The sequence below is a fragment of the Geospiza fortis genome, unplaced genomic scaffold, assembly GCF_000277835.1.
Source record: "Geospiza fortis unplaced genomic scaffold, GeoFor_1.0 scaffold456, whole genome shotgun sequence".
Lineage (NCBI taxonomy): Eukaryota > Metazoa > Chordata > Aves > Passeriformes > Thraupidae > Geospiza > Geospiza fortis.
Genome location: NW_005054462.1, coordinates 147,086 through 170,614, shown reverse-complemented (window position 1 = coordinate 170,614; position 23,529 = coordinate 147,086). Strand labels below are relative to the sequence as shown.

General features: G+C 41.4%; 1 protein-coding gene across 1 annotated transcript in view; it reads left to right on the top strand.

Moving 5' to 3' along the window:
- VLDLR (very low density lipoprotein receptor) overlaps positions 1-16,724 on the top strand; it is a 90,403-nt gene extending 73,679 nt beyond the window's left edge. Inside the window, 19 exon segments of the mRNA XM_031062771.1 lie at positions 3,445-3,583; positions 4,554-4,676; positions 5,538-5,660; positions 6,988-7,359; positions 7,466-7,588; positions 7,674-7,796; positions 8,255-8,374; positions 8,452-8,577; positions 8,967-9,138; positions 9,463-9,687; positions 9,842-9,876; positions 9,879-9,929; positions 10,303-10,442; positions 10,545-10,686; positions 11,002-11,148; positions 12,028-12,117; positions 12,500-12,577; positions 12,690-12,859; positions 13,171-16,724. Coding sequence (XP_030918631.1) covers positions 3,445-3,583; positions 4,554-4,676; positions 5,538-5,660; positions 6,988-7,359; positions 7,466-7,588; positions 7,674-7,796; positions 8,255-8,374; positions 8,452-8,577; positions 8,967-9,138; positions 9,463-9,687; positions 9,842-9,876; positions 9,879-9,929; positions 10,303-10,442; positions 10,545-10,686; positions 11,002-11,148; positions 12,028-12,117; positions 12,500-12,577; positions 12,690-12,859; positions 13,171-13,206 — 2,535 coding nt within the window. The 3' untranslated portion in view covers positions 13,207-16,724.
- Positions 16,725-23,529: the final 6,805 nt, after the last annotated feature.

Here is a 23,529-nt window from a genome sequence, read left to right as displayed (position 1 = left end):
CCTGCCGGCGCCGGGCCCCTGCTCCCGCGGCTGGGCGCTCGCCAGTAGCGCTGCTCGTGGCCAGCTCCCGGGCTGCCTCCCGGCGTGGAAGCTGTTGCCCGTATTGGCAGGGGTCCTGCACAATGAGCCAGTTGGATGGTCCTTTAAGAATATTTTACTCTTAACTGGAGATAGTAATCATTTGGCTGACTCCTTTCTTCCCTGAGGAGCTGAGCTTCAGCCTGCTCTCCTAGGTAGGAGGTGGGCAGTTGGAAGTCTGGATTGTCGTATTGCTCTTAAATCTCCTGACTATTGTCCTAAAGTAGGCCTAAGTGTCTGATCCTGGTGGTGTTTCCTGTAACAGCGTGTGATGTTTCAGACACCAGGTATGTTGGGTAGAGCCCTGCCAGCATGTTGTTGTATCCGGTACTCATACAAAGAGAGGGAGGAGAAATGTCTGCCTAGTCACCTCTTGTCTTCCAGTCGTGTCGGTTGCTCACATGCCTGGTCACAACAGACATGGTTAAATAGCTGTAGAATGAAAGACCAAGCTGGCTGCCACTGAAAGTGCTGCTTCACTGCGCTCAGAAGTCATTACAAGAGATGCACAGTGATGGTAATTAGTAGGCTAGCTAACCAAGTTATTCTGATTGTTCTTTCAGTTTGAGTTAGTGGCCCCATCAGCTCTCTTCTGCTACTAGTTGTAGTTGCCAGGGTCTGGGAAAAGTCTAAGCTAGTTCCTATATGAGCTCTCACAAGGTTTCCCAATCAGGGTTGGAAGCTTTTCTGGGACTTGGTGTCAGATGACAGTACACAAGTGTCACATGTTTGAAGCTGCCCAGACAAGTAATCTGGCAACTTGCTTAAGGGGCTGAGGCTAACAGTGATAGCAGAGATATGGAGAAAGGTAGTTTAACTTGGGTAGTCGGCGTAACTGTGCTCCTTCACCCTACACCCATTGCTGCTTATTAGCCAGCTTCTACTAAATAGTTATCTGGTGAACAGTAAAATAATGTGTTAGCAATCACAGGCCCTGATGTTACTGGTTCTCAACATTTTTCAGCCTAAGATGTATTCCAATGAAGAGAAAATGTGTGAAGGTGCTTCTACTGTAAGATGAGCACATAAAGAGAAGCTTTACATTAGTGGCTGATTGATGCTGATCCAAAATCATTAGGTGTCTGGTGACCGAAGCTGCAGCTGAGGTGACTCCATTGCTTCAAGTAACAGTGGATTAGACTGGTAGTATCTAACTAAATTGGTTACCTGGCATTGTAGAATGGTGCTTGTTGTAGGACAGGGGATCAGAGTTACTGGCTGTAACTAACCATCTTAGCTGGAGCTCATTTCAAGTGGCTGTTAGAGTCTGACAGACATCTTCAGGAGCAGTAGCAGATGCTGACCTCTACCTTTGTGCACCTGTGTAGGTGTTAGGTCTTGTCGATTTTTTTACTTGTTTGTGGGCTAAAAGTAGTTGCTCTGACATTTCACTTGGTATCAGCTGCAGAAGCAATGATATATTCTTGGAACGGTTTGTTGTTAGGATTGTAATTGTAAAGTTACAGCTGTTACTCCAAGCTCAGCTCTGGTTTCTGTTAGCCTTGTGTGTAGCTTCCCTGTAGCATTTGATCAAAATGGTGTTACATTTGTAAGTCACAATGTACTAGTCAGCCTTAGCAAGCCTTTTCTGGTTGTTCTAGCTTGAAACAGGGTAACTAAGGGCCATGGAGTTATTTTGGGATCTCCTTAGTGGCAGGCTTAGTCTAATATCTCTGTATGCTATTTTGGGAAAGGTTGACTGTTCTCACTCTGAACGCCTGGATGAGAAAGTCCTGAAACTAGCAGGAGTCAGTTGTTGCATATTTTATTTCATGCAATAGTACATTAAAACCTGAAATATGTCACCAGGGCCCACAACTCTAACCTTCTTTTAGAGGTTGCTGGACAACAAGGTATCCGGCTTACAACAGGTTCTGATTGTGGCATCTACTCCCACTCTTAGGTGGCTGGGTGTGCTGTCTAGCACAAGGCAAGCTAATTGACTGGCAGCTCATGACCAAGTAGTAGTAGTAGCTTTACAAAGCCACGCTATTAGAAAGCACATGCTGGTGTAATTCCCAACCAGAAAAGGAAACAGGGGAATGGAAACAGTATACACAAGAGCTGATGTTCTGATTTTTGGTACTTTTTGAACACAGTTCCCATAAAAAAAGTTGTTGACTTTATTCTTACAACTGGGTTACTCCCCCAGTAAGGCTACTAAAACATTAGCAGAACTCAGTAAGGTGCTTTTTCACATCCTTGTTCATGGATTTACATGAGACATTCAGCAGATAGAATTGATCCTGTTCTTGCTTGTACTGTCCAGCATTTGTGAGTACCTCATGCCTGATGGCTAGCCAATATAAAGTAAAATGGCTGAGTACCTTCCTTTGCTTGGAAACTGTCTTGCATTTTGCATGTCATACTGAGAGGACATAAAAATAGCAAATAATACTCTACTAAAATTTGATGCCCTTTGAATGCCAGGACAAAGCACTCTCACTAAATGATGCAATAAGGCAAGAAGGATTGAGAGTCTTGCATCATGCTCTGGGCATGTGCAGCCAATACTGATGCACAATCTTACACACTTGCCTGCGTGCATTAAGTGGAACAGCTCTGGCTTAGCTGCTGAAGATGCAGGCTTCTGCTTTTACTGACAGTTATAACAGGGCTTCCAAGATAAAGCACATTCCCTTGAGGGATGGGGTCATACAGTTGTAGAGCTGAAGATACACTGGAAAATGCACTCTAAGGATCTTGCAGAAAGCAGTACCTTACTCAAACATACTAGCAAACCAAGACTTACCAGTTGTGAGACAATGGACTTCATTCCAGAAGGAAGTGATTAATTACCTTGCTTTTTTAGCATCACACTTCTTTTGATGTATACCAAGGAATGTCTCTGGATGCCACTTTTTGAGGGATAACATAAAGGATGAAAACTTGCTCAGCTACAAAGCAGTTATCTAAGCTACCTTTACAGATGTCTTGGGGATTCTGCTGTAATGTGTTAGCAGCAGAGCATTGAAATGCTAATCTGGCTTGACATTAATAAAATTTAAACCCAGTTTGCTTAAAGTTTGAAGAGTTTTGAGAATGTGATGCTAGGTGCAAGGCAGCAAAAGTAATTGTAGGCGCACATTTTTGTAAGCTTGACCCTGCCTTGAAGAGGAAAACTGAGTGAGAATAACACTGAGGCTGTTTGCTGCTCTTTGGCAGGTGACGACTATGATGCTTAAACTCTGCTCTTGTACTATGAAGGAAAGCTTTTGGCTTTACTTTCATGATTGAATAAGGTGATTGCAGAAATTTGGAGCTCAGATCTGGGTTTGTGTTGATGTTATGCTCTTGATTAGGCTGGTTGGCTTCTTGATCAGTGGGGAAAGCAAGAAGGTATTGCTTAACAGTATTGAGGTGTAGGTTCCTTTTTTCATTGAAGGTGCAAGAGCAAAATGTGAAGAATCCCAGTTTGCATGTGGTAATGGACGCTGTATTCCTCAAATCTGGAAATGTGATGGTGATGAAGACTGTTCAGATGGCAGTGATGAGAGTGCTTGTGGTAGGTAATCAAAATAATACCTCTGTAGTAGTACTTGCTAGTTGGAAGTGGGGACTTAACAGTAGATAGCTGGAGAGATACTTTCCTGCCCAGCATTTCAGGCAGTCAGAACACAAGGACAAATTTCTTAGAATAACCACTATTGATTCCTTGTACCCATCTGAGGCAATTGAATTTTCCTGAGTGTTATCTAACTCTCCTGAAATTGGCAACTGAGACAAAGCTTGTGACCAAAATTCTTCACTTACGAGAGTGATGACTGACAGGAACAGAATAAAAGCCTGTTCTCAGTTGTTTCTTGAGTACATAATAGAAAATGTTTGCTATTAGCACTCTGCTGTTGGCTAGTTCATGGCTAAAAGCCCTGTTTTATATGTGAAAGTGATTCTGCTGTGTCTCCTGTAAACATTAAGTCTAGCTTTGGCTGCCACCCCTTGCCTTAAGCAGGCATAGAAGCCAAGATAGATGACTAGATTTGCTTGGAGACCAGGCAAAGCATACTCTATATCCATCACTGGTGTGGTTGAACTGCCAGTCTCCTCAGGCAGACCTAAACTATTACCCTAGAGTTACATAGTACCATGCTTCTGTAATGACAAATCAGATGCCTTGACTATAAACTCAGAGTTCAAAACCTAAATATTAACATCAACAGACCTTATTTTAACTTAGGTCTGTTCAAAGCAGTAGCTAATATAAACTAACCGGCTTAGTCTCCTTAGCAATAGTGGTCCTTCAGTGCCTGATTAGATGAATATAAGTGTTTCTCTGTATACAGAGAAATATTTGACTGCTTCCTACTCTGTAGGAAGTGGTTGACAGCACTGTTTACTAGGTTGGTGGGGGGCAACACCAGGCATCCACAAACCAAGGACATTGAATAACTTTCTAGGGCAACAAAGCTGATCCCTGTTAGTAATAAATAAGCTAAGCTCTGGTACCTAAACAAGTGTCTTTTTCTCCCTTGCAGTGAAGAAGACGTGTGCTGAATCTGACTTTGTGTGCCTCAGTGGTCAATGTGTGCCTAACAGATGGCAGTGTGATGGGGATCCCGACTGTGAGGATGGGTCTGATGAGAGTTCCGAACTGTGCCGTAAGTGAACCTGGCATGGTGGTGTAGCCAGGACTCTGAGAAGGGGCATTTTGACTTCCTGCCTGCTTGCAGTCTGGCTCTCCTCCTGAAGCAGGGATGAACTTGTCTCAGGGAGCACCTTCCTAAGTGCTTGGCCTTGTCAGGGTCTTGAGGAGACTTTTCACTGCTTAAAAAGATGCAGAACTGAGTGGGCACTCTTGCACTTGCACTGGTAAGAGATAGCAAGTACCAGGTTTTCCTCACAGTCAGAAGCAGCAAGGAGAACATGATAGGCCTGTCACTGTGGCTTGTCCACCAAGTGATTGCTCTTCTCCAAGGCAGCTGCTTTGCAAGTGCAGCCCCAGTACTACAGAGCTAATGTAGGGACTGGGTATCTGACTACCTGTTGGGTGTGGGAAGCAGTAATGCAGAGGCTTGACTGTGAGGTCTCAGGATTAACAAACACTCTGGTCTGAAGCATCATAACTCATCAAGCAATATAGATCCAGAAAGTGTCATTTTCCTGTGTCAGTAGGATCCACAGTGGGGAATATTTCAGCTCAAGTCCTAGTGCACTTTGGCATTACTCATTCCCACTACTACTTGTTGTAGCTCAAGCTGCTACAGTGTAATCAGCATGCAGCCACAAAGCTACCACTACAAAGGTACCCTTAAAATATTAATCTCTTATGAATTAGAAACATCTTTTTTAACTGAACATTACAGAATAGTATAGCCTTTTCCATCAATTTATACAGATGTTGGCATCTAAATAATTGCAACTTTGTCCAGACCTGAAGCTTTTCAGTCTCAATTTTCAGCACAAATGCTGATACCCAAGATCAGTGGCTCCTAGATTGAACTAAAACTTCTTTTCAATAGACACGAGAACATGCCGGGTAAATGAAATCAGCTGTGGTCCTCAGTCAACTCAGTGTATCCCAGTGTCCTGGAAATGTGATGGTGAAAAAGACTGTGACAGTGAAGAAGATGAACAGAATTGTGGTAAGGAGAGAAATAGTGGTTGCATAACTCTGTTTGAAATTGACTTGTCTGGAAAGGAGCTACCTGGGCAGTACATCTGGGAAGATAAATTTTTGATAGTATCAATATCTTTCCTACATTAATCTTGTTTTGCAGCTACTTAAATCAAACTTTTTGTAGCAATCCTCTATCCTGCTAAATTAAGAGCTACAATAATGTAAGCTTTTTAATGCGTGTCTTTTTTTCTCTGCTAATTTTGGCAGTAGCCATAGGTATGTTTAGTCACTTGGCAAGCCAACTGTCAGAACTTGTTTTCTGGAGAGTTCCTGAAATTGCTGCTTACATTAACAAATTGTCTCCTAAAAGTGTAGTAGCAACTTTTAGCAAAGAGCATAGCTAATCTACCTTATAGTCCTATCCTGAAATATCTGTGGAGCTGGATTTCTGATGTTTGGGTGGCTGGGGCCAGGGGGAGGGAACTTCAGGCTGGTATGCAAGTAAAGCTGCCATTGCAGCACTTGAGCCAGCATTCCTGGCTTATTCAAAAGAATTTGCATACATATGAGTTTTCTGAGGTGTCCTGAGACATACTTGCTGTAACCAAAGCCACAGGGCTGGCTTCCATCAGAACCACCTTACGTGGATGGCCTAACGAGACACAGATCTCCAGAATTTTGCTATGTGTCTGTGGAGTTGCCATCTTACTCAACAAACTAATGCCTTAATCTGCAAGTAAATCTACAGACAGTGTTTCTAATGAAGCTGATAAAACTATGAGCCTAGGCACACTGAGCTATTAGCTACATGGCTATTAAACCAGCATAATTTGTACTGGCATAAATTGCATGGGTGTGCTTAACCACGGGATCAACTCAGGCAAGATCTTGGTCTGTTATCCCTGCTGGTCCAAGCAAATGGGGCACTGCTGTCCTGGGGACCAGCACAAAACACTTTAATTTCAAATTACAGTACATGCTGACCATCAGGCTACCTTAATCTTAGTCTGTACTCTTGAGTTAGCATTTCTTTTACCTTCTGTCTTTGGTTCACAGGGTTAGACCCTGTTTTCTGAAAGACTTACAATCTGAAGGGCAGGACAGCCTAGCTACTTCAGAAGGTTATTTTCACTCAGTAGTTCAAATCTGATGCCTATCACTTACCATGTCCAGAGGCAATGAGGATGGTCTGTGGAACTCAAGTGTCCTGTAGGTGGTCATTTATGCTTCCCTATTGCCTTATACAGGATGCTGATCTTGCGTCAGCTAGCAACTGCAAAACAAAATATCTTCATGCAAAAGTCAGCCTTCTTGTGACAATGTACTAATCTGTCTTACTCCCATTACTCCAGGCAATGTGACTTGTAGTCCAGCAGACTTCACGTGCAGCAGTGGGCAATGTATTTCCAAGAGCTTTGTCTGCAATGGTCAAGATGACTGCAGTGATGGTAGTGATGAGCTGGAGTGTGCACCTCCTACCTGTGGAGTTCATGAGTTCCAGTGCAAGAGCTCGACTTGCATTCCCCTCAGCTGGGTGTGTGATGATGATGCTGACTGCTCTGACCACTCAGATGAGTCTCTAGAGCAATGTGGCCGCCAGCCTGCACCTTCTGTGAAGTGCTCTGCCAGTGAGGTGCAGTGTGGCTCAGGTGAATGTATCCACAAAAAGTGGCGCTGTGATGGAGATCCTGACTGCAAGGATGGAAGTGATGAAATCAACTGCCGTAAGTTCACTTGGTCCTTCTCTAGAAGGTACTGCTTGACTCCTCTTTTATTTCCTTTGCTTCAGTAAACCTCAGGAGTAAAAGTCTGTAATGTATGTGTCCTCAGCTTCTCGGACCTGCAGACCAGACCAGTTCAGATGTGAAGATGGGAACTGCATCCATGGGACTAGGCAGTGCAATGGTGTGAGAGATTGTCTGGATGGCACAGATGAAGCAAATTGTAACAATGGTAAGTGTGGAACTGAGCAAGAATAAAGTCTTTGCAGAATATCTGTTGAAGCTGGTAGTCACCCTCACAGTCTTCATTATGTCAGTTATTCAGTGCTCTGGACCTGGCAAATTCAAGTGCAGAAGTGGAGAATGCATAGATATCAATAAAGTGTGTAACCAGCAGAGAGACTGCAAGGACTGGAGTGATGAGCCCCTAAAGGAGTGTAGTAAGTAAATAAACTCCTTGCACAATGCTGATTAATAGATATGCTTAGATATACCCTCTGAGTTGTCAGATGTCAGCTGAAATGCCCATTGGCCCTTCTTGGTGGCAAATTTATGACTGAGACCAACCTAGTTAATAGGCTAGTTTTATCATAGCCAAACTGGCTGATAGGATGATTTCTTTGTAGTCAGGAAAGCACTTGATTGCATTAGAGACACTGAAACTTCAGGAACCTCAATCTTTATTGCTGCCTGCTTGTAACACAGAGAAAGTGCTGGTAGCTGAGTGAATGTGAATTTGAGAGGGTTCTCTTGTATATGACTTTGAGTGCCAGAACAGTTTATCAGATATGACAGGCATTGTTAGAAAGTGGACGTGTACCTGGAAAAGTGCTCCGTGGCTAAGACTATAAAACTAAACAAGAATGCCTTCTCAGAAGTGGCCAATTCTTTCTTCTAGACATCAATGAATGTCTGGTGAACAACGGTGGATGCTCTCATATCTGCAGAGATCTCATTATTGGCTATGAATGTGACTGTCCAGCTGGGTTTGAGCTTCTGGACAGGAGAACCTGTGGAGGTATGTATCTAGTAGTTTAACATGGACTCTACTGGTGATATTGGAGGTGAGCATAAATTAAATTTTTGTTTTTACAGATATTGATGAATGTCAGAACCCTGGTATATGTAGTCAGATCTGTATCAACCTGAAAGGGGGCTACAAATGTGAATGTAGCCGTGGCTATCAGATGGATCTTGCTACTGGTGTGTGCAAGGCAGTTGGTGAGTGTTGACGTGACTTTCATATCCCCACTTTAAAATGAATCAGCAAGTGATGCACTGTTTATACTACTGTGATTTTCACACTAGCTATTATGGTGTTACTGATCACAAGTAGCACTTCAAATGATGCCATGATACAGTACTTAGAGCTGCCTGACATAAACTGCTTGTGTCTGCTCCCTGGGCAGGAGGATCCTCCCCATCAAGTTGTGGAGGGAGAAAAGGATGAGGTATGATACAGCCAAGAGTTCTTTCAGCATCTGTTAGCAAGTGTGGAATGTCAAATACTAAATATATGTCATCATATTAAACATCATATTAAAACTTTTTGTAAAAGAAAAGTATGTGACTGAGTATCTAGAAGTACAGATACCAAACTCTTTTCACAGGGAAAGAACCAAGTCTAATTTTCACCAACCGCCGGGACATAAGGAAGATTGGCCTTGAGAGAAAGGAATACATTCAGCTTGTAGAGCAGCTAAGAAACTCTATAGCTCTAGATGCTGATATTGCTGAGCAAAAGCTTTACTGGGCAGACTTCAGCCAGAAAGCAATCTTCAGGTAAATGGGCTTAGCTTCTGAACCTAGTGTACTTCCCTAAACCATCCCATAGTTTTACCCAGGCTATTTCTCTAGTCTCTGGTAATGAAAACTAGATTCCAGCTGTCCTAAAGACAAAGTACAGTTGATGCAAGTTCGCACAGATACCAGTGTGTATGTCTGTTGCACTTCCTAGTAACTGCTGCTACATTTGTACAAAGGGCACTCTGTGGAAAGTCCCACATACATCTTCTGCCTGAAATCTTGTGCAGTATTTGCTGAGGTGCGCCAAGGGATTGTATCTGCAGTGGAAGTGGTTGAAAGCAAGTAATTCTTGTCTTCCAGTGCCTCTATTGATACCCGTGATAAGGTTGGAACACACATCAGAATCCTGGACAACATACACAGCCCTGCAGGAATTGCTGTTGACTGGGTCTATAAGAACATCTACTGGTCAGACTCAACTGCAAAGACCATTTCAGTGGCTAGCCTGGATGGCACAAAAAGAAAGGTTTTGTTTCTCTCTGAGCTGAGAGAACCAGCTTCTATTGCTGTAGATCCTATCTCTGGGTGAGTATTTGTCCAGGTTCTTTTAAAAGAGTGCACCTACCAACTACATGTTCTGATAACTGGCTTAGGTAGCCTTTGTTAGTTATTGGTCATAATAAAGAGTGATACTACACAGTACTATAGTGCATCATACAACATAAATTCTGCTTCACAGCTTTATGTACTGGTCAGACTGGGGTGAGCCTTTGTCACACAGCAGCTTGTGACAACAGAAATCCAATGGCCTAATGGAATTGCTCTAGGTATGTTGAACTTGTCTCTGCCAGAGGTATTCTGGAGCTTAAGCAATTTTTTTGCTACAAAACCAAGGTTATTCTTCAGAGAAGTATTTTCAGCTTCTGAGAAAGGGGAAGCTTCAGTATGCCTGAAGACACTGCATCAGGCATCAACACTTCTCAGATACTGAGATAGTAACTTTTCCTGAACTGCTGTATATTATAGTTGAGGCACAGGCCCATAGGCATCACTGCAGCAGCCCTCTGTATGCTGGAGTGGTAAGAAACTAGGGCAACACTGCCACCATTCTCAAACCTGTGCGTGTTTCAATTCTTGCAGCAAGCTTTGGAGGTTTCCTCCATGTGGACACAAAATGTATTGGTGTTTTCCCCCTCCTAGATCTTGTAAAAAGCCGCCTGTACTGGCTTGATTCCAAACTACACATGCTGTCAAGTGTGGACTTGAATGGCCAGGATCGTAGAATGGTGCTGAAGTCACATATGTTCCTTCCTCATCCTCTTGCTCTAACCATTTTTGAGGTAAGAACGACTTTCTATAGTCATTGTCAAAGATGCTCTTCTTGCTGGTGTGGGGCTGATAGCATCATGGAGGTAATGGGATGCAATGACATTGTCTTCTAGGACCGTGTGTACTGGATTGATGGAGAGAATGAGGCAGTCTATGGTGCCAACAAATTTACTGGAACTGATTTGGTTACCCTTGTGAACAACCTCAATGATGCACAGGACATCATTGTGTATCATGAACTCGTTCAGCCTTCAGGTAATTTCAATACAGTTTATAGTTAAGTCAGTGCATACTTGTAAGTAGCCTGCTCTGCCTGGATGGTGGCAAATGGTATCCCTTCACTGTACAGCTACCTATTCCTACTCCTGCGCTTGGAGCTTCTAATATAGGCAGTCCCATGGGGGTTGAGAGGTCTAGTTGCAATTGCTCTTTCTTGGGTAGGGCAGTTATAAATCTATAACCAGCTGAGACATGTAATTCTTCTAAAACAATTACTGAGCAAATACTTCTGCTGCACACCTGAAGCATGAAGGCTCACTCTTGTTCACTCCTGAATTGCTGTACCAACAGGTAGGAACTGGTGTGAAGAGCAAATGGCAAATGGAGGCTGTAGCTACCTGTGCCTGCCTGCTCCTCAGATAAATGAACATTCTCCAAAGTACACCTGTGCATGTCCTGCTGGGTACTTCTTGCAGGAGGATGGTCTGAGATGTACAGGTATTGTAACACAACTGAGATCATTCCCAGGGTGAATGGGGAAAAGGAGTATGAGAGTATTGAACTGTTAGGGGGAAGGAAATACAGTGCTATAGGCTACAGCTTTGCTAAAATTAATCTGATGCAATTAATCCTGGAGGGGAGGTCCTTATGCTTTAATATGGCCCTTAGAGTCTGCAGGTGCTGTTCAAAGTCCATGCTTTGCTGCTGCATCATCATCATCATTTGCAACAAGATTTTGCACCTCCATGGCTTTCTGCAGACAGCAAGCACAAGGACAAAACATACTCAACCTCTTACAAAGCAGGGGTATAAACTAACATGGCTGTACCTATAAATACACAGATCAAAAGGTGATTGGCTAATATTGCTGACTGAGGAAGCTTGTACCTCCCTTTCAGTCCAGATGAGCATGCTGCTGTACTAGAGTTGTCACTACTGACTATGCAGCAGGCTTGTTTTGTCCTTGGAATGGAACTAGAAACTCCAAGGTGCCACTGACTGTATTGCATATTGATTCTGGCTGCCACAGAATGCTAAATGCAAGGATGCTGGCCTCCCTTGGCTGCTCTAAAAGGTTGCTATGGGTATCAAAGGTTGTACCTAACCACTAAACTTGTAAAACTAAAATCTTACGCAGAAAACCTTATGTGAGGGGTGGGATGGCTTGTGTCTGTTGTGACTTTAAATGCCTGTAATTCATTCCTGATTACTGCCTGGCCTTGTTCTTGGAACTACTTTTCATCAAGAACTCTCTGCTGAGGGTGTGCTAGTGAAATAGTTAATGTCAGTGTTCCCAGTGAAGCTAACAACCTGCATAAAGCCATTGCAGAACTTCAGGATTAACTGATCTATAATTAGTTCTTGATCTATAATTAGTTTCAGGTACTGGAACAACTGTGGCTTACACTGAGGCTAAAGATACCAGCACAACAGAAAAATCTCCAACTGTTGGACTAGTTCCTGGAGGTACTGGTCCCAATAACTCACACTGCTAAACATTAGAGAAATTAAATGCAAACTGACTAACTAGCCCACGTGGAAGCTTTTTCCTTTGCATGCAAGTAGAGAACACAGGCCAGATCACTTGTGTAGTGTAGCAGCTGGAGCACGTGTTAAACAGATTTAGTTCACATAGGACTGTGGAATCTGTAGGTTCCATGAAATACCAGGAGTGCTCAGAAAAGGCAAGCAATAAAGAAAGCTTCCAACTAATACAGGATGAAGCATGTTAGGCTGCTCTAGCAGAGAGGCTAATCAATTAGGAGCTTCTGGGTTTGGGAAATACTTGCATATTGACAATCTGCCAGCCTGTCAGTACGCAAGCTCACTGCGTCAAATTCTCATGCAGCATTCAACACTAGTGGTACAACCTCTGAAGTAACTGCAGCTGGAAGAACATCAGCAGCTTGGATCATTCTTCCTGCTGGTGAGTAGAGCATTTACTAGCCTTTTGGACCCCATGTTGTGGTGGGACAAGCCACTCTTAGGAGCTTGACCTGACTCTATTCCATGTTTGCAATCTCTTTATTTCCTCACAGTATTGCTGATGATGGCTGCAGCAGCTGGCTACTTCATGTGGCGTAACTGGCAGCACAAGAACATGAAAAGCATGAATTTTGATAATCCAGTTTACCTAAAAACCACAGAAGAGGACCTCACAATTGATATTGGAAGACACAGTGGTTCAGTAGGACACACCTACCCTGCAGTAAGTAAACCTATTATGTCTGAGACTCCAGGTTAATAATTGGAGTAGAAAGGCTGCCAAATGATACCTGAATTGAATTTAGGAGAGGTCTCTGCTTTTGAAAGCTGCTGGATGCAGGCACTATTGGGCTGAATCAACTGACAACTTTACCCTATAATTAAGGTTAAAGTTCTGGTAGGTAACTAGTGTCTGTACCTAGGATGGGGTAATCTGTGCTGAATGTGGTCACTAGCCTGCAGAATTAGCAATGATGTGTGTTGCTTTGTCTTTTACTAGTGCAACTGTAGCAACCTGTACTTACTTTTTTACAGATATCTGTTGTCAGCACAGATGATGATATGGCGTGAGCACTGGATCAGCAATCACTTTCAGTTTACTTGTGTCTTACACTCTTTGGGGATAGTAACCAGGTTTGTGGCTGAAGGACTTCCTCCATTCTTGGAAGAAAGAAGATACTTTCTGTATTTATGGAACACTTGTGTAAATAGTTATTTTCTACAGCTTAACAACTCTGTAAATACCTGTCCACAACAATTCAGCTGTTAGTGGTTACAGTTTTATCAGTAACCCTTGGGTTGGTTAGTCAGTAACATCACTGACCAAATATAAAGCACTTTCCATAGAAAGCCATATTCCAGCCACAACTTGTAACACCTGTACATATGTCTATAGGCCACTTGTAAATAATTATTGGAAAATCACTATCAAGCACTTTGAAATACTTCAGATGTAAATTATTGTACACTCTTTTTCAATGATTGGGGCAATGGCAATAGGATAAAACGGGTTATTATGATTGCCAAAAATTTGTAAACATAAGTAATTTTATATGTACGATTGCTTCAGTCTTGTCTGTTACCTCTTAGAGGTCTACAAGAATGAATGATCTTTAAGAAACCACTGTAAAACTCAAATGCAGCCAAGGGGATAAAAATAAAATGAGTCAAGCAGTTAAAGTATTGTTCTTGATTATTATGTTAGCACTGAAGTAAAATGACATATCTCCTAAGTTGAAAGCTTTAGTAGGCTGCACTACCACTGCCAGCCAGATCATGAAGTATTTCTTCAATTATTTCAGCAGCATTCTAGGCAGCTAAGACACTTGCCGGGTAACATGTTTGTTCTTGAGAGTAATAGTCTGCACAGAGTAATGGACAGTGTGGGTCTCCTGTCAGAGAAGCCCAGCTGATCTCCTAAGTTAGGACTGACACATGCTAAAATGACACAACTACTGCTGCAATATTTTGAGAGGCAGCACTGGCAGACACGCAAGATGGAGACAGGTCAGAGCTCACCTCTGCCAGGTGAGTGTGAGGTCCTTGCAGTGTCAGGCTATTGGCAGTTACTCCCCATAACTTTTGTAGTATGAGGTGCTGCTTGGCTGTTGCTAATCCTTCCCCCTTCAAGGTAAGAAAAAAATTGCTTATGGTGGGGGGGGATGCAATTTCAAGGCTAAGACATAATTTGGAAGAAGCAATAATCTCTTGGTTACACTTTAGTGATGACATATTAAATCATTCTCAATCAATCTTGTCTCTAAAATAGTAACAAAAAAATCATCAAGTCAGAACTTGGATCAGTTCCTAGGCTTGCTTCTAATGCCTGTTCTCATTGCAGCTACAGCTGGGGTCTGTTCTCTTAATTGTCTTCTTGTATTGTGGACTCCTTTATTAACAGATGAGGACAGCTGCCAACTTGTGCAGGTTTAAAATAAGCTGTTTCTAGCAAGTTCACAACTCTTTGGGGAGTTGAAGCTTCTAACCAACTATCTCTGGCAACTCTTGACTCCAGGCATTTAGGATATCTGGAACTCATGTGGACAAAATTATCTTGCAAAGATTAGGATGTAAGGGGCCTCTATAGTTTCTGGCTAGCAATACTGTATCTGTTTTACCAAGTACCTTTTGGGATAAAGTGCCTTTCATAGCTGCGTAATATGTGAGGTTCATTAGTTATGGGGTAGAATTCAGCTTTTTCAGTTAAACTCGTAACTCTGGATACTCTGAAGTTATAAAACAAAACATAATTCTCAGTCAGATGGTTAATTATAAATTCACATGACAGCTACTTACAGGCAAAATGCTCTGCCTTCCCAGTCTTTGTACAGACAGCTCTACTTTTTTTGATTAAGTTCATTGCTCTTACCAGTATCATACCAAATGGTATGAGAGACCTGTATGACCAATAAAGACATTTCTTTCTGAGGTTAATATTTATCTGATGTAGCAACTCAAGCCTATTTTAGGAACCTGAGGTAATTTTTACAGACACTGGACTCTTAAGAATTTGTTTTCTGACTTTACTCCAATGTGCTGAACAAAGTATAGTGCCTTGAGAAACAAAATTTATTCCTATAGTCTAGAGGGGACTTTACACTTTACCAAATAAAATGTGTATGGCTTCATATAGCAGGAGGGAGGAGTGGGGAGTATAAGGCAGTAGCAGGAGATGATACAAGATGGCTTGTACTTATTTGCAAATGTTGTTTGGTTTTTAGTCTCACTAGGTTTATTCTTTCCTGCCCCTCTTCATTTTTGTGTTATGAAATTATTGTTTACTTCCACAGCAGGCTTGGATAGTGGTCAGAGATTCCTTCTGTAAAAAGAGATCCAGCTTGCATTGACAAATACCTTCCTCTTTTTTAACAGTTTTTTTCCCCTGCCATCTGCAAGTGTTTTACTCTGTTTTACTCCTTGTCTTATGACTCCTTTGGCATCTAGTGAAGGTGGTATAGCCATACTGAGTACTCCTACAGCAGCACCCTGTGGCTGTGCTGGTGTCCACTGAAGGAATTCTCAGTCAGCATCCCAGTCTCAGCTCCTCAGCTGCAGTCTCATGGTATCCCAGAACAATGGGACATTAATAACCTCTTTGGTCAGATTTCATTGTTAGGTTGGTTTTATATTCCTCCTGAAGAATTTTCTACTTATAGAAACAAAAATATGACTGTAGTTTGTTATTGAGGTAGTATCAAGGTAATGGTATAGTTTTTGCTTCCCAGAAAAATAAACAAACCCTCTAGTTCTAAATACTGCCTATTTCTGTTCAGTGTCTGCTGGCCAGTGTGAGTGCAAAGCTAAATTTGAATCTTGTGAACATGCAGATTTCTCTTGACATACTTCCTCTGCCCCCACTTTATTTTCTGCCTCCTCTTTGATCTGCCTTTGTTTTTATAGCACTGTAAATATTTTACATTATTGCTCAGAGAGAAATTAACATTAAAGGAATTGATGCTGTGCGTGTGATTTTCTTCCCCTTCTGCACCTTGTTCCACTACAGCTAGCTACAATATGCCTTTTCCAACCCAACTTGTATTTGCCTACATTTTTAATGGACATACCTTTTTTCCAATCAGATCTTTCCTAAAACAGCAAAGATGTATTTATCTATTTTTATGTAAGTGTTGAATTTTGGTAGATAAGAGAAGTATAAAAACAAAAACTTAGGCTGGAAGAAACAGTGTGAGAGTCCTCAGATAAAGTAAAAAGGATTCAATTGCAGAAGCTCTCTTCATTTCACAACCTGGATATAAGTGGAGGTCTGCCAGTACTTTCTGTAGGTATGGCACAGCATGTCTGGGAAGAAATGTGCCCATGTTCCTTCTTTGAGCTGCCCCACAACAGTGGTTGGTGTTGTCACTTACTGGAAGAAGGTGTTTGGAGAGGTCTGTCTGCTCTGTGGAAGCCAACTTAATACATTCCTTGCTTGCTGGTTTTTGCTTTTCTCCTGAAAAGAGAAAGAGCTTTGATATTTGCCCATATTGATGAAAAATTCTTCAGAGCAGGGGAGGGGCAGACAGGCTGTGCAATCAGGCTGCTGAATATCCAGGCTGTTAAACATCTAAAATAAAGACTGCCTGTGGAAAGAATGATTGTCTTATCTCCTTGCACAGCCCTTGTTGGGACACTTCACACTGCTGTCAAGCAGGGGAAAATGCTTCATATCATACATGAAACTTCCCCCCACCCCAAGAACCTAAACATGTAACTGAAGGCTAACTTCACTAAAATACTCTGCTATGTCATAAATTGCTTGAAGATAGGAAACACTAAGCATTAAATCAAAACAAATAATTGTGAAAAATACATTTCACAGAAATGGATTTTTGCTGTGCAATGTCCTTTGTAGAAAAACTAGACAGTTTTAAGGTAATTTTTTCCCTCCTTCCTATGAAGATCCTTTCTTAGATCCTTTCCTAGAGTCAAACTTCAAAATACATCGGAATGTTTTATAATGTCAGTGCATATACTTGAAGCTGATAGGTGGATAGCAATGTAAAAAGATTAACTTAACATTCAGAATACTTGTTTCTTTCCAGTGAAAGTATTTTCAAAAGAGTGATCATTGAATACAGTCAATGCCACAATCATCTAGAAATAGTGCTGCATGTTCTAATGTCCCTTTTGTGGAGGTGTGCAGCTGAGAAGTGTGGTTCGGTTTAGACAGCTTGTTCCTTTTTTGGACCCTTAAATATATGAGAGCTCATATATGCATTTAAATCTAACTTTCTTAAAAGTTAGATTATAATTCCATAGTGTATTGTGGCTGCTGCTGTCTAAGTTAGAAATGCTGTTAGTTTCTAACTTTTTGGCTGGTGCTTCTAGTGGTAAAAAAGATTCATCCTATTAACTTTCTACAAATAATGATCCTTAATGAAGCCTCAGTACAAAATTTAAGTTACATGTGCTGTATTCATACAGGAGCAACTTGGTCATTCTGGTTTTACTAGAAGGTTTTACTGATTATTCTTTAATTAGACAGCATTCAACTCACTGCCTCTTTTCCCCCCCACTTTTTTTTTTGGTGAAGGAATAAGTGGAAGTGAATTAGGGGCAGAGGGTGGATGGTGTCTGTTGAATTTATGTGTAAGTTTTTGGTTGTGATCCACACACATTATCAAATTCTTGGTGCCAGGTAAAGCCTGGTGATTTTGTAATTGTAGCATACCTATATCTTGTCTCAGAAATAGAGTCTGAAGAATTGCTTGGACAGAAGTGGGTAGCTGGCAGATTGTAGCATATAAAGAACTATTTCTTCATAGCCCTTTGTGTTTCTGGCAGCCTCCTCTGCTAGTTTACTTTATGTAAGTGAATGCAGAGAAAGAAAAGTTGTAAAACTGCTTGCTTACAGAGAGCATAATTCAAATGGTGTCATGAGGACTGCATTTCAGTATTTGATGTAGTGCATCCATCTGAGAGAAAAACCACTCAAAAAAGTCATTTTTCACCATCTTATGTTTCAGATGCAAATACCCTCTGACTGCTGAGGACTAATGTTTTGTTAGCTGTCTTTGTAATTTGAATGTCACAGGCAAGCAGTGGATGGTCCCAATACATGATATGGCATAAGTGTCCCTTGCTGACCATCAAGAATCTCTATCAGAAGGCTGTTTAGTGCTCCCTGTATTAGCATAACAGACATGACTGTCATTAGGAGCTACCCCAATGCTTTCTTTCAGTGTTCAGCACTTAAAAGGATCCACTCTAGAGTAGGCCTCTGCAAGTGGCTGTGACATATAGCTTTAATAATTAGACCTGACATTCATTTTGTTCTTTTCATCTGACACTTCAGTAGCAGTTAGTTAATTTAACACTAAGTGGCAGTTTTTTACATGGTACTGTAGGGGCAACAGAGAAAATGAAACTGCCTTTAAATTACCTCAGAATAGAAGGAAGTCATGCAGCCAGCCTGGTCATTAGGAGCCTAACAATCACATTAATGAATCAGTGAAGAATTGAAATAATCACAAGTTATGTAAATCAGTTATCTCCAGAGCCTGTTGGCCTGTAGGGAAGAAGTGAAGCTTCACTATCTGCCTCAAGAGACAGGGCTGAGCTAGAGGTCTGCTGTGAGAAGCTCGATCATCACCAGAGACTATTCCAGTATCTCTGGTGTGCTTAGATCTGTGCCAGCTTCCCCTTTGCCTGCACTTCCTCTTTTCCTTGTTTTTGAGAAGACTCTTGATGCTGTAAAATGAGGTCTTTAGTGTTAGCCATAGTTCACAGGAAGGAATCTGGTCCAAATTCATAACAATCAGAAGCAATCACATGGGTAAATCCAGAAACAAAAGTAAGAGATGCAGAAGCCCCACTGCTCACGTTGCAAAATGTAGGGCACCCAAAAGAGCAGACAAAGTCTGGGAGGCCTCCATTAGGCCTGCAGCAACATCCCTATGTGCTCCTTGAAGGAGTCCCTGCCAGGAAGTCTGGGTCTTATGAAGTCTCCAGTCCTCTTCTGAGGGCAGCGTACAATGCCTCATCCATCTGTTGAAACAAAGGATCAAGGTCTGATAATCAGGCAGAAGGACATCCTATGTTATTTAAGATTTTCAGCAATTAATAATAAAAGTGGGGCAATACCTTGAAGATGAGGGCATAGAATCAGTTTAAGTCAAAGGACAAGCTGCCATATTAATTCTTCTTGCAGGGAATCATTCTCAGTACAAGCTGTTAATTTATAAGCTGCATTAAATACCATTTTCAAGTTTGACTATAAATGAAAGTCCAGAAGACCAGCTAGGTACAGATCAGCTCTTAAAATTATAAGGATTAAAAGGGCCATTACCTGGCAGTAGTAGAGTATATACATTACTAATGATTTAATTTTGTTTCTTTGTGTTTGTTACAAATAGGGAGGAAATGGAATCAATGTCTTTTCATCTTGGCAAATTTGTAGCTTGATTTGCTAGGAACTTACTGTTTGCTTTTAGAAGCAGTACACAGAGAAATGTACTGAAAAAGAGCCCAGTTCGTTGGAGAGAGGAAACAAAACTCAGAGAAATCCTCAGCCTGGCACAGAAGAAAATGCCTTGCTCAGCAATTTATCTTAAGTACGCAAGCTGACACAGTTAGCTATGAAGAGGAATTGTCACGGGATTCCTTGGCACTCTGGAGTTTCTGTGTGCTGGTCCATCATGTTTGATTGTTTAAGCTTCATGGACCTTAGAAGTATAGACAGTATAGTCCTGTGCTTTGTAAGGAGTCACAGCTGCCTTCAGATTAGGTATGCATGAAAGGCTATTAAACAGCTCATGTGGTAAGGAAGGGGAAAGTGTGTTGCCCTCATTCTGCTATTTGTTTCCTGCTTCATCTAAGGCAAATCTCTTCTATGCCTCAGCTTTCCCACTTGTACCAAGTCATGGGGCTATTGCAAATATAAACCAGAGCTTGTAAAGCTCTAGTGGAATGATGGGTGCATATGCATAGCAGTACTCATATGCAGAAGCACACTTGTATGGGCACATTTCACTTAAAGATGCCCAAAGCCATGATCTAACCAAATTTTAGCAGAGACCTCAAGTGAGTTGTTCTGGTCTTCTGCCTCTGTGTTTTTCTGGTAAGCAGTGTAGGTGATTGTCCTGGTTTTGGCCAAGGACAGGGTTAGTCTTTGGCAACAGCCAAGAGAGGGGGTGGTCAGACCATATCACCACCATATCACCTCAGATCACTGCCAGGAGCAGGCTAAGGGACTCTTTCTTCCAAGAAGACTGAGATTTCTGGATGGGAGAAAGCATGGTGGGGAAAGGCTGGTTGGGATTCCTTGTGGGCTTTCCATGTAAATGATTTCTATGTCTTACACATTTTGTTATTAATGTGGTTTTTGTAACTGTTAATTTTCTTATCTCTTTGCTGTTTCCAGTAAATTGTTCTTACCTCAACCAGATTTTAACCTTTTGTGCCTCTGATTCTCCTCTCCATCCTGCCAGAGTGGGAAGCATGAGGGGAAGGGGGGCAGTAAATGACAATTTGGTTTGGGAGAGTCTCAGTAGGGCCATTGAACTGGGGAGTACCATTCCTAAACTACAGATGTGTACCATAAGGATGTTTACTTCTTTGTTAGTTGTAAGATTTTGCATTAAACATGTGGTTCTAAAGGAGAGAGAAAGCAGAAATTACATATATATGAAGTTTAATCCAACCACATAAATTGTGTATATGTTCATTCTGCTAGACTTACTGCATTAGTAAGATGCATGTTTGAAAGAAATAGAAAGAATAAGCACAGAATATTATGTCATTAACTGGATTTCAAATAGCCATGGAAAAATCCTTGGAGGTAATTTTGTACAGCCTACTGCTCAGAGCAGGGCTCCTTTCAAAGCTAAATCAGGCTGCTTGGCTGGGCAAGTTTTGAGTTTGCCGCTTAGATCAGACTTTATTACTCAGATTTGATTAACATATCTTTATGATGCTCATTTCTTCTAGCAATGAGTTGACAAGGCTTTCTGGTACAAGGACACAAAACAAGGTATTGTTCTTTGAAAAGAGAAATGGACTCAAATGCAGATGTCAGCCATCAGAGCAGTAAGAATGAGATCTTTGGCACAATTAGCATAATGCTTTCAATGAAAATAAATATATTTCAAGACCTGACTCCTGAAGCAAGTTTATATATTGACATGGTTAAGACTGATTTTTTTTTCTTAACTCTCAACCTCAGTCAGTAGCTCCAAGACTCATATTGTGCATATATTCAGGTTACATGGGAAGTTCAATGATAATCTGGATGTACTTTACGTTGTTTGGAAGTCTCATACACATGCCTACTGTACTGGTCATGCATTAACAGCATAAAACATTTTCAAAAGCTTCAAGCTAATAGTGTCAGAAAAGACCTTAAGGACATAGTGTTGCTGACTTTCAAATGTTTCTATTCAGTTTTATAGGACTATGCCACTAAGAATATTTTTTAAATCAAAAGTTCTCTTAAACTTAACAAAATTATGATACATTGCTATGATTGTGTCATTTACATTGTGATAGTGCTAAACCATCTATGTCCCAAAGAAGTGGAGAATTTATCCAAAGTGTAAGTAAAAGGAGAGACAAAGGAAAGCGTCTTGGGCTGATTAGTTTCTTCATCCCAAAGACAAAAAGTAAAAATCAAGTTAACATATGTATATGTACATGTATCAGTATACCATTTTGTCTTTAGGACAGAGGACTGGCATAGAAGCTGAATGTACTGTACCAATCTGCCCATCCTTTGCTGTGTTAAAGGAGGACAGTTGAATAAAATGTGGTATTAGAAAACTGCCTGGTGGCATTAAAAAAAAAAAAGAAATCAGTAATTTGTTAGTTCTTTGATAAAGCTGAAGTACTGAACATGTAAACGGTTCCCTGACTTTGCCTGTTTTTGTTCTAATCCTGCACTTCCTTCTCCCTGGAAATTGGCATTTTTCCACTGTAATTGGTCTTTTTTAAAACAGTCATGAAGAAATGTTTCATTTCTGTGTTAATATTGCCACATGGTGCTTTCATTTTTAGTTTGTACAGTGCTGATCTTCCTTCTCAACAGACTCCTGAAGTCATTAGCAAACACAAGCAGTCCGGGATAATCAGTTACATAGGAAGCAAGACATCAGAGTCAGTATTATAGGAAGAGACATCTTTCTGCTGGAAGCTATGTCACCCCTGTATTGTTGATGACATCAAAGCAATCAAACGGGTTTTTTTCTTTTCTCTGCTGAGTGCTCAAGTTTGTGCTTGAAGTGCTGAGCATTCAAGTTCACATGCTGAAGAAATAAATTTCACTGGTAAGTTGGCAGACCATTCCCCCACCTGGCTTCTCTCCCCTTGCCCTTCTGCAGTAACACAAAAGGAGCAGAGAGATGTGCCTGCAGGAGAACTGAACAATTTGGAGTGTGTTGTGGCAGGAGCTCGCACTGAACTGGAGTACTGCTGCAGCCTGGCAGACCCTTTGCAGAGTGGTCCCCTGTGGGACTGATCCTCTTGGCACTGGGGGACCGGGACAGCCCTGAAGAAGCCAAGGAACACAAAGGTTGCACGGTTGTTCAGTTCCTTCCCTTGCAGCTGGGACCTGTGCCAAGCACGGGCGAGCCCTGAGGATGTGAGCTGTCTCTCCCCCTCCTCCCTGCAGCAGCTGTGCACTCCAGCACCCAAATAAGTCTTAATCACTCCGTGGTGGCTCTTTTGTTCAACTGTTTTTAAACTTAGAGACCCCTTTATGCAGTCAAGTTAACACAAGATTCGGGGCTTGAATCTGCATTGTTGTCTGCTTTGTGCAGTAATTTAATGGGCATGACAAATGGTAGCTGAACAGCACTAAACCCTTGACCAGCTTTTTTTTTTGTCTTTTGTGTACAGACGATCGATTATACAAGAGGCAAAATAGAATAGCTTGTTTGATGTAAAACAAGCTGCAAATTTTGTCATATTGTCTTCGCATCCTTACTGCAATTAATTAAAATTCACTTCGTGCAACTAAGGAAGGAGAGGCTCATACTGAGATACATTCATGACCTGTACCCAGGCATAACAAATGACATTAGGTGTAGCATTGTGCACACTTAAGATGGAACCATTTTTTCCCCTGTATGTTTATGAATGTTTGCCCTGTTTTCAACAAAATCAAAACAAAATTATTAGCTTTAGATAAAGGGGGAGAAAGAATGGCACAGATTACAAAAAGTACCATGTATTAGGAAGGTTTTTTTATTGGTTACTGCTTCAGTGTTAGATATAATTTCCTTTTTTACAGTAAAAGAATATAATTTTCTGTGTCTGAGATATGATCATGTGGAGTCTGGAGCACAGTGCTTCCTCAAACATCCACACAAAGCTGGAACCCTGGAACTGAAACCTGGTTTCTTCAAAGTAGCAGCTTCACAGCCAAAGCAATAGTGTGGAAGTAACAGTCAACTAAGTTCA